Source organism: Cyclopterus lumpus, chromosome 21, assembly GCF_009769545.1.
Source record: "Cyclopterus lumpus isolate fCycLum1 chromosome 21, fCycLum1.pri, whole genome shotgun sequence".
Lineage (NCBI taxonomy): Eukaryota > Metazoa > Chordata > Actinopteri > Perciformes > Cyclopteridae > Cyclopterus > Cyclopterus lumpus.
Window position 1 is genome coordinate 5,866,030 of NC_046986.1, and position 11,686 is coordinate 5,877,715.

At 44.7% G+C, this 11,686-nt stretch overlaps 1 protein-coding gene and 1 pseudogene across 1 annotated transcript; one reads left to right on the forward strand and one right to left on the reverse strand.

Moving 5' to 3' along the window:
* The first annotated feature begins 2,803 nt into the window (after positions 1-2,803).
* LOC117750119 lies at positions 2,804-8,861 on the forward strand (annotated as a pseudogene).
* On the reverse strand, positions 8,503-11,250 carry LOC117750120. Its single transcript, XM_034561083.1, is given in 9 exon segments — positions 8,503-8,814; positions 9,037-9,095; positions 9,181-9,249; positions 9,650-9,747; positions 9,859-9,961; positions 9,963-9,975; positions 10,060-10,139; positions 10,223-10,312; positions 10,915-11,250. Coding segments are annotated over 9 exon segments (825 nt in total). The 5' UTR covers positions 11,107-11,250; the 3' UTR covers positions 8,503-8,693.
* Positions 11,251-11,686: the final 436 nt, after the last annotated feature.

An 11,686-nucleotide genomic window follows, 5' to 3' on the forward strand; every position in this document is an offset into this window, starting at 1 on the left:
CTGCATGTGGACCCGGATCAGCGTTTCACCCTGGAGCAACTGAGGAATCACCCGTGGCTGAGATAGTATCACACCACACACACACACACGTCTTAATTTACATTTAAACATAAACTACACTATAGATAGATAGCTGTTTTAATTTGACTCACATTATATTATTTATGTTCTAACAATTGTCTTATTTTTCAGATCCAGGGACAGGCCCATCCGTCCGAGAAGAGGGGATCTCTCTTTGAATTGCCTCTTCCGAGATTTCTTCCCATTTTGGGGAGTTTTTTTCTCGTTTTCTTAGAGAGCTCGGGATGGGTCAGGAGCTGCTGCTGCTGCTGCTTTGAAAATAATAAAATGTAAAAAGAAAATTAATCTTTTCTTTCATTTTTTTACTTTAATATGATTTTTAATCCACAAAAAGTCAAAAGTTAAACATTGCTGGTGAGCCCAGAGCTATAGCTGTAATCTCAGTAGAGATATTTCCAGATATCTCTTATTTCTTATAAATTGTACGACATGGACTTTATCAACATGTTATATTCATATCAAGCCATTTTTCTGCTGACAGGATAAGTTGTTGCTGCATAAAATAACAAAAGAAACGGTCACCTTAGACCAAGAATTAAGAAACGGGTCACCTTAGACCAACAATTAAGAAACGGTCACCTTAGACCAGGTATTAAGAAACGTGTCACCTTAGACCAACAATTAAGAAACGGGTCACCTTAAACCAGGAATTAAGAAACGGTCACCTTAGACCAGGAATTAAGAAACGGGTCACCTTAGACCAAGAATTAAGAAACGGTTCACCTTAGACCAGGAATTAAGAAACGGGTCACCTTAGACCAGGAATTAAGAAACGGTCACCTTAGACCAGGAATTAAGAAACGGGTCACCTTAGACCAGGAATTAAGAAACGGTCACCTTAGACCAAGAATTAAGAAACGGTTCACCTTAGACCAAGAATTAAGAAACGGGTCACCTTAGACCAACAATTAAAAAGTCACGTTAGACCAGAAAATAACTGGGAAATAAGAAAAGGTCACGTTAGACCAGGAGGTACAAAACGATCACGTTAGACTAGTGTTATGCTCTCTTTTTAGTCTAGGGGAAAAGTGGGGATCAAGCAGTGTACCCAAAAGCAATACCTTATTGGAAAAGGACTCCAGTTAAAGTGAAAGTCACCTAAGTACCTAACTCACCTAAGTATCTGATATTTACTGTACTTAAGTATCAAAAGTAATTTTCTGATATTAAATGTACTTAAGTATTGAAAGTAAAAGTACAAATAGTTGAAAAGAATTGGGTTGGCTGTGATCCATCCAGGAGCAACAATGTTCAACATAATATATTGTACATACGTATACTTTTGCATCTACTTTGAATTTATCATCATAATTCTCTGAAAAGCAATACGACACTATGAAGGAGTTGTAACGTGCTTAAAAACGTGCGTTTATAATTATGCTCATTCAGACTAGAGGACGTAGAGGGCAAATGCATAATATTGTGTTCAGCAATAAAGATCAACTTGATGCATCAGGTCAGTGTTTTGAGAAAGAACAGCTGCCTTGTAAACACCTCGGCCTGATTTGGTGGGGTTTGTTTGTTTGTTTGTTTGTTGTTTTTCTTGCTTTGCAGCGCTCTGGTGGTGGAAAAGCAGCCCGTGGTGCCCACAAAGGAGAAAGAAAAGTACACTAAGTATATTTAATCTTAGCATACTTGAGTATACTTGAAGTCCTACTTATCACAAGTATATTTAAAGTGTGTTATTTTTGGAACATTTATACATCATATATATAAATATATTTAGTGTATTTGTACCACATGTGGATGGAAGGTTTGAACCCCTGCATGCTTATTGAATGAGTAATCCTCTCCCCTCCCCCAAACACCCCCTGTCGCTGCCAACAGGCAAAATCTATATTATTTTTTACAAGGATCACTTTTTAGTTCATTCCCACACACCATTGTTATACTGAATCCACATTGTTGATTTCCTTATTTCACTCATCGCCTGAGTAAATGGTCCACCTTGGTGGAAACAACACAGGGCCTAGATTCATATGACTGGAAAACATGAACAACCCTCAGTTTTATTTACTTGATATAAAGGTTATTTTTCATACACACTCTTGTCTTTAGCATCTAGCAGCAACTACTAGCCTAATATAATATAAATATGTATGTATGGTGACAGCTCTGGGAATGGTTTATCTTTTATCAACTGCATCTAAAAAATAGAAAAAGCGGATGATGCCACTCTGATGTGAAGTTAGTGGTTTGTGCAAATGTTAGGTTGTCACTGAGTGTAAAGAGCTGATTTTAATCGACGTGTAGCAAAATATGGTGCGTGTTATCTAAAATGCTATAAACTGCGACAAAACATGACAAAGTTATGGAAGAGGATTGGGGACAAAGGAAGTCCGATTAAGTCCGAATTTTGAAATCAGAATTTAAATAATTGTGTAGCCCTAATCCTCTTCTGTTCAAAGTATCACAGCACAACATGACATATGAGAAAATAAATCTCTGTTGAAGAGTGGCACTGTGTAAACAGCCATTTTACACCAAGCGGTGTGAGAGGAAGCAGAAGAGGGGAAAGCGCGGAGGTATCCGAGCTAGGCTAGCGGCTAGCCCAACTCGCCCAGCCATACCATCCATTATCATGGCTAATGTGCGATCCTTGGACAATAAAATGTACCACATACGACTGCTGCGGACGGCGCAGCGAGACGTGAGGAACTGCTGTGTGTTTCTTTTCACGGAAACATGGCTAAATGACAACATCCCCGACTCCGCTGTGAAACTCGAGCAGCTAACATGCCACCGAGCAGACAGAGCCCTCGTCAAAGGAGGGAGGACCCGCGGCGGAGGGGTGTGTGTTTACACACTGGATGCATGGTGTCGGGACGCTGTCGTGGTATGTAAACACTGCTCTCCACTGGCGGAGTTCATGATTATAAGGTGCCGTCCTTTTTATCTGCCGAGGGAATTTACAGCGATCCTGCTAGTTCACTTCGCTCGGCTTCTGCCAATCTGCTTGTAGCTCCTTCACTTCGAGCTAAATCACGACTGTTTGCTGTGCTGGCTCCTCATTGGTGGAACAAGCTTCCCATTGACATCAGGACAGCAGAAAGTCTCTACATCTTCCGGCGCAAACTAAAAACACATCTTTTTCGACTATACCTTGAATAGGTAGCACTTAAATGCCGTAGTAGCACTTAAATGTCCCTTACCGATAGCACTTTAGTAGCACTTAAATGGCACTTACGGATAGTACTTTGTAGTTTAACTTTATTGAAGAAATTGTACTTGCTTGATTCTTGTTGTTCTGAGTTTGGACTCATGGTTTAATGCACTTATTGTAAGTCGCTTTGGATAAAAGCGTCAGCTAAATGACATGTAATGTAATGTAATGTAGTTGCTATTTACATCCCCCCCACCCCCAACATCAGTGACAGAAACGAGGCACTGTGTGAACTGTACCAGGCTATCAGTGAACAACAGACAGCCCACCCAGACGGCTTCACCATCCTCGCTGGTGATTTCAACCATGCAAACCTCAAGACTGTCCTTCCCAAACTGCATCAGCACGTTGACTTCCCAACAAGAGGAGACAACATTTTGGACCTGGTCTACACTAACCACAAAGGAGCGTACAAGACCTCCCCCCTACCCCACATTGGACTCTCTGACCACATCACCGTCATGCTAATGCCAGCATACAGACCCAGAGTGAAAGTCTCTAGACCGGTTCTGAAGCAGGTCCGGGTGTGGCCAGAGGGGGCCTCCTCCGCTCTCCAGGACTGCTTTGACTCAACAGACTGGGGTATGTTTAAGCAAGCAGCCACATACAACCACCACACATACACTGTTACTTCTTACATCAGTAAGTGCATGGATGATGTGACCCACATAAAGACCATCACCACTCGGGCTAACCAGAAGCCGTGGCTGACAGGGGAAGTCCATCGGCTGCTGAGGGCCAGAAACAAGGCCTTCAGAGCCGGGGATGAAACTGGCCTGAGAAGAGCGAGAGCCAACCTGTCCCACGGCCTCAGGAAGGCAAAACAAGACTACACAAACAAGATAACCTCGCACTTCAGAGACAGCAGAGATACACGGAGCCTGTGGCAGGGCATTCAGACCATTACGGACTACAAACCCAAGCCACAGACCTGCGACAACAACATCTCTCTGTTAAATGACCTCATCAGCTTCTTTGCACGGTTTGAAGCACAAAACGGCACACGTCCATGCAAGACTCCACCCCCTCCCCACGATCAGGTCCTGTGCCTGTCTGCTGCTAGCGTGAAGAGGACACCCGCAAGGCAACAGGTCCAGACAACATCCCTGGTTGTGTGTTGAAGGACTGCGCAGAGGAGCTTAAGGATGTCCTTGCGGATATCTTTAACACTTCTCTGAGACAAGCTGTTGTTCCAACGTGCTTCAAGGCCACCACCATCATACCTGTGCCAAAGAAACCCACTCCGTCCGGCTTTAATGACTATCGTCCAGTGGCACTTACCCCCATAATAATGAAGTGCTTTGAACGACTAGTCATGTCACATATCAAATCCATTCTCCCACCCACTCTGGACCCTTTCCAATTTGCATACCGTGCCAAACGGTCCACGGAGGATGCAATCTGCTCTGCTCTCCACCCAGCCCTCACCCACCTGGACACAAAAGACTCATATGTGAGAATGCTGTTCATAGACTTTAGTTCAGCATTCAACACCATAATCCCACAACAACTCATCTGCAAACTTGACCAGCTGGGGCTCAACACCTCGCTGTGTAACTGGCTGCTGGACTTCCTCAGTGAGAGGCCACAAGCAGTACGTGTGGGCAACAACACCTCGAGCAGCATCACACTGAGCACAGGGGCCCCTCAGGGCTGTGTGCTCAGTCCACTGCTCTTCACCTTGCTGACTCACGACTGCAAAACCACCTACAGCACCAACCACATGGTCAAGTTTGCAGACGACACAACTCTGGTTGGTCTCATCACCAAGGATGATGAGACTCACTACAGGAAGGAGGTCAGTCTTCTGACCACGTGGTGCGGAGACAACAACCTCCTTCTAAACAACAGCAAGACCAAGGAGATTGTTGTCTACTTCCGGAGAGGCCACACTGAACACCCACCACTGACCATCAATGGTGCTGTCATAGAGAGAGTGAGCAGCACCAAATTCCTGGGGGTGGACATCAGTGAAGACCTCTCCTGGACAGCCAACACAAAATCCCTGGCAAAGAAAGCACAGAGGCGCCTCTACTTCCTCCGGAAGCTGAGGAAGGCAAGAACCCCCCCACCCATCATGTGCACCTTTTACCGTGGCACCATTGAGAGCATCCTGACCAACTGCATCACTGTGTGGGGCGGAAGCTGCACTGACTACAACAGGAAAGCCCTGCAGCGCATAGTGAACGCAGCTGGACGCATCATCGGTGCCTCACTCCCCCCCCTCCCCTCCCTGCAGGACATATATAACACCCGCCTCACCCGCAAAGTGACCATGATTGTGAGCGACTCCTGCCACCCCTCACACGGTCTCTTCAGCCTCCTGCCCTCTGGGAGGAGATACCGGAGCCTCCGGGCTCGCACCACCAGACTGTCAAACAGCTTCATCCACCAGGCTGTCAGGAAGCTGAACTCTCTCCCCACTCTCCCACTCCTAAAGTAGACTCATATGTCAAATGCTGCTTTATATATTGTTTACATGTTCTTTGTTGTTGTTGTTGTTGTTGTTAGCTGTTTGCACTTTATTACTTTTATTATTATTATTATTATTATTATTACTACAATCACTTTATGTTGGACAAGAGAGAAACGTACTTTCAGATCTTCTGTATGTTTGCACAAATGGAAGAAGTGACAATAAAGCTAACTTTGAACTTTGAACTGGGCGGCCATGTTGGAAAGTTATAGCGTAAAAACGGGACTCTTGATCATTTTAATTAGTTGTTTCCATTTCGTCAGCTCTGTAAATTAATTATTTTTGATAACTTTCAGATAAAGGAGCAGAAGGTTGTCGTGGATGAGCTCTCCAATCTGAAGAAAAACAGGGTGGGTGGAGCCAATTGTACCTCGAATTTACATATTTATTCTTTTTTTAAATATTTTTTAACTGTGGTTATGCCTTGCAAACTATGGATAGGAACTCTCTTAGTTAAACCTTTTTTTCCTGAGTTGTTGGACGCAAATTGTTGAGCAATCTTTTAAATTATTTTCTCCAGAAATTGCATTTTGTGTATTAATGTACATTTTTGTATACATTATCCCCCCCCCCCCCAGAAAGTCTACATCCAGCAGAGGAACAGTAACTTATACTTCCGAGCAGACAGAGGTCAGACACTGGGTTCATGTAAAAGTAATTTTTTAATCATTTTTAATAGATAAACTAGCTGCGTTTTGTCTTATCTCACTGAAAAATGTGATCATAATGGGTATTTTCCTTTCTCCAGAGGAACTCGATAACATGAAAAAGGACCTGCAGGATATGTGAGACGGACCTTCACCGCGACAATGTGCGGCATCTTTTGTCTGTTGAGTCTGTCGGCCGCTCGGTGTGCGTGGAGCGAAGCGGTTCATGAGCGTTTGAAGAGAAGGGGGCCCGACTCGAGCCAGGACGTCACAGTCGGAGGCACAGATGCCCACATTCTCCACATGAAGGGTCTTCTTACCCCTCAGCCGGTTCAAGACCACACTGGGAATGTTCTGGTGTGGAACGGGGAGATTTTCGGAGGTCTCCCGGTGATGCCAGAGGAAAATGACACGGCCGTTGTCTCTCAGCGTCTATCATCCTGTGACGGCCCTTCGGAGATTCTGTCCGTCCTGTCCACTTTATGTGGGCCGTGGGCATTTGTTTACCACCAGAAGGCTGGAGACTACCTCTGGTTCGGCAGAGACTTCCTTGGAAGGCGGAGTTTGCTGTGGACATTTGATGCAGAGGTCAACGCCTTGACCCTGACTTCTGTGGCGGCCCGTGAATCTGGACCTACGCAGTCTTCTTGGCAGGAAGTCCCGGCGGTTGGTGTGTACAGGGTCGACCTGAAGGCGGTAGCAGAAGCTGGCTGCGTGACGTTTGAGGTTTATCCCTGGGCTCACGGGGGACGCGATCTTGTCTCGAGGAACAGTCCGGCTGTTTTGGAGTCGGTCCCCAGCGGCTGCACCACCGTCATGAACCGGTCCGGCCTCGTACGTGTGCCCTCTCAATATGAAAAAAAAAAAATGCGCCAGGAGCGCGTTTGCCATTTGGTGCATCTGCTGGAGACGGTGCTCGATGACAGCATTGGCTGCGCCGTGTGGTTCGCAGCAAGAGGGATCGGGTACGTCACGGGGCACGGTGACCCGAGGCCCTTCACGTCGTCGGCAAAGGTACATGAGTCAAAAACTTCTGAGCTCTATTGAACTTTTAAAATATCTTTTTAGGGGATTTGATGCAAGTGTTCCATGCGCTACTACACTGGTGTCAGTGCTGAAGGATAAAAAGTAAATTTGATATTAATAGGACCGCCCCCTCGTAGTCGACTTAATTAGTCAATTTGGTCGTAGTCGACTTAAAACTTCTTTAGTCGATTAGTCGTTTTTTTAAAAATAATATGCCGAATGACTTATTTCCAAGAAACGCACGAGCACAACTCTGCTAACCACAAGATCAGTTTTACAGACTAATTGATTAAATCAATTAATTGATTAGTCGACATCGATGCGTCATATCTTAAGTTGAGATATGTTTCCCAATCCTCAAAACGACCACATTGACCGTGTTTACCTTTTTCCACGACCGCAGGTGGTTTTGACAGGAATCGGGGCGGACGAGCAGCTGGCCGGTTACTCCAGACACAGAGTCCGATTTACAGCGTCGGGACACGAGGGGCTGATCCAGGAACTGGAAATGGAGCTAGGCGGATCCCGTCCAGGAATTTGGGCAGAGATGACCGAGTGATCGGGGACCATGGGAAAGAGGCTAGGTAAGGGTTGTGCACGTTACCAGAGCCAAAACGGGATGTCTTGAAATTGCACATTTAGTTCAGTTTCTCCGGGTACTTTATTCAGACAGTTAACTGATCCTGATTTTAAGTATGAGACAGGCTTCATCTTTTAAGACTTTATCCTTACGGAACAGAGGAAGTGGTGTGTGTGTGTGTGTGTGGCTGTGCAGCAAAAAGTCAGGTTTCAGGAATCAGCGTTTCTCCTCTTGAGGGTAAAAAGGTGTACGCGGCGAGTAAATCACAATCATAACTGCCTTCAGATTTCCCTACTTGGACAAGGACGTGGTGAGCCACTTGAATTCTTTGCCCGTGTGGGAGAAGGCGGACCTGTCGCTTCCTCGCGGCGTCGGGGAGAAGCTCCTCCTGAGGCTCACGGCGAAGCGGCTGGGCCTCGGCCAGTCGGCCGTCCTGCCCAAGAGAGCCATGCAGTTCGGATCCCGCATCGCAAAGATGGAGGCCCGCCATGAAAAGGCCTCTGACAGATGCACAAGACTGCTCACCGAGTAGACAAATCATTGGTTTTAATGCAAATAATGTATATAAAAAAATAAACATATTAATGGAAAATGTTCATTAGAAAATCCCTTGCAGTACAATTCATATTTAAAGGCTTATTTACAGTTACAATTCTTGAAATTGGCCATTTGATTAGTTATCGTTGCATAAATATGGTGTTTTTGTCCAGTTCCCAGTTCCTACACCATGTAAGAGCCAGCGTCTTGAAGTTTCTCTCTGAAGTAGAGGTCACATTCAATATAGGAAGGCAAGTTTCCAACGTCGAAACGCCCAGAAATCTGATGAATGTATACTGGCTCTCTGAAAGTAAAAAAACTAAACAATAAAGTATAATTTATTGAGAAATACACGTGACAAATTGATTTTTAAAGTATTTGTTTTAGCTGAGTACATAATTTTTTACGTGTATAGAAAGTTTTAAAAGAAAAAAAAGAGGACCGGCCGGTCACCACAAAGCGGAATTACAAATAGATTTGCATAACGATGCTGATCCCGGACTCTTGAGGGTCCGGCAGAAATTACCTTGGAATGAGCCAAGACACAAAGTTCCCCGGGGCGTCTTTCTCATCAATAGGAGCCTCCTATGGAAACAACAAGATGAGTATTAAAAGTAAATAAATAAAAACGATTAACATCGCATGTCGTACTTTTGATTATTAAATGTACCTTCTTTTCCTCAAGAAAGGTATCCAACAGAGGAAGGCTTTTCTTTGAAAACACATAGAAACATGGACACTGAAAAACAAATGCAAGAAGTTATTGTCTCCAAAGTGGTGTAGATGTATACTGTACATGTGGGGCGTCTCATAAGAATACCAGTAAACTTCACATGTATCACGAACATGTCACCTATTAATTAGAGGGTCATCGCATCGGACAGAATAATTGGTAGCCAGTCGTTATTTCAGATTTTTATATTGCTATATGAAATATTATGACAACATGTTTGTACATGTGCTCTTATGTATTTCACTGAGAGCTAAATACTTAAACTCGGTGAAGACCATGAAGCCCCATCTTTGGGGTAGATGCCAAGTGTCTTCTGACGTCTTATGAGCCGGAAACATTAGCCAATCGCTGCAGAGCATCTGCAACCAAAGAGCCGAGCGACTGGTGTCGTCGGGAGTGAACTTACTGCTCTCCTCGACTTTGTCTCGGTAGGACGAGGCTTCTCCTTCATACAGAGGACGCGGAGATCGCCGTCTACTTCCAATATCCCGTATTTACGAGTGTCTGACAAAGACGCACACAATGCAGAAGTGATTTGCGAGCACGAGCCGTGTTTGAAACTTCGGGGTGAGACTTCCACGAGGTCGTGCCGAGAGCCGAACCTCCTCTACTCACCCTGCTCGTCGCACTGGTACGAGAGCACCAGACAGCTGTCCTCGCTCTTTGCTTGGAGGTCAGAAAACCTCTCTTTTACTTTGCTGAGGCTAAAATCCTTTTTTGAAGAGGGTGTCACTGTAACGGATGAAAAAGGGAGTTGTGTGAATCTGGCAGAATCGGGGACATAGTGTCAACTCGGGAGGGAGGAGGGGCACTTACCCCCCAATTATGAGGACATGGTCTTCTACTTCGAAGTGCTTTACTGCAAGTTGCAGGCAGGCGACGGCTCCAAGGCGCCCCTTGGTGGAATAGAGTCAGAGGTATAAAAGAAACAGAAACGTGTGTACAATATGTTGTTGTGATGGTGAAAACGTGCGTTTACATCGTTGCTCGTCGTCCGATCGCTGAGGATCTCGACGTTTGTGAAATGTGACGCCCACTCTTCGAAAGCGGCGAGGTAGACGGCGTTAGTCTGTGGAGAGAAAGTGGGCGCTCGAGTGTTGGAACAGAGTGGGTCAATCATTCTCAGTCCAAGTGTATACCTGCATATTATGGGATGGCCCTGGTCCTTAAGGCAAACAAGTCTGTATTGGCTTAACAAATACATTGGTATGATTACTGCAAAATGTACTAATTCTTATTATTAAATAGAAAAAGTACTCATTATGCAGAATAGCTTATTTTTAGACATTACATTTTAGTCATTACATATGTTATTATTGACTTAACAAATACATTGGTATGATGACGAAAAATTGAATAAAAATAGTAATAATACTTTATTATTATTATTAAATTGGAAAAAATACTCATTATGCAGAATGGCTTCTTTTAGACAATACATTTTAGTCATTACATATGATTTTATTATTGGCTTAAATAATAATTAGTACTATTTATTTTATTATATTTTGCGTAAAAAAGTACTTATTATGCAGAATGGCTACTTTTAGACATTACATATGATTTTATTATTGGTGCATTATTAGAGGATAATGTAACATGTCACGGTTCTATGCATCATATTTAATGGCCCTCTGAATACAAGTTTACCGACGACGTTCCGTTACTCACGACGACATAAATGCGGTCCACGCAGTCGGAGGCGGTGAGCGCGCGGACCCAGTGGGATATCAGGGCGCACCGTCCCACCGGCAGCAGCGGCTTGGCGGTCCCGGACAGGTGAGCGAACTTCCCGGTGCTGTCGGCCGCCACGTCCCTCTGGAGCCTGGTCCCGTAGCCGGCGGCGAGAATCACCGCTTTCATTTTACACTCGGAACCGGGAGAAACGACGGTTACTCGCTCAGTGTTACCCGGTAATTCACTTCCTTGGCAGGCAGAATGGGGGGAATATAAAGTATTGGGAAACGGCTACAGACGTACCGAGATCGGACTCTACTCTCGCGATAATCAAGTCTGGCTTCGCAAAACGAGATTTTGAAACACGTCCGGTTGCAATTCTTTCAAAATAAAATATAGCTTTCTCCGGAGATTTTACAGAATAACAACGTTTCGATTAACCACAGGGGCCGGTGTGCGAGATTAACTGTTTTTAGAATTAACTGTTTTTTTCATTAAATGTTTTTTTGTTTGCGTGCGTGAGGCAGATGTGTCGTCGGAGCGGCCTCTCAGGACCCAAGTCGACTCACTAGGAAATACACATTTCCATCGCTTAGCCTCTCTGTCGCGTTCTTTTTATGGGATGTTGTTAAAGACTAAACACGGATGACTTTGCTGTGAAATGCACCACCTGTTCGGGAGGCTGTGGTTGAGACGCCGAGGACACTTAGCGAGGACCAGAGTGAAGACAACGTAGGTGGCTCTGTTGATGCCTGTTCAATATACT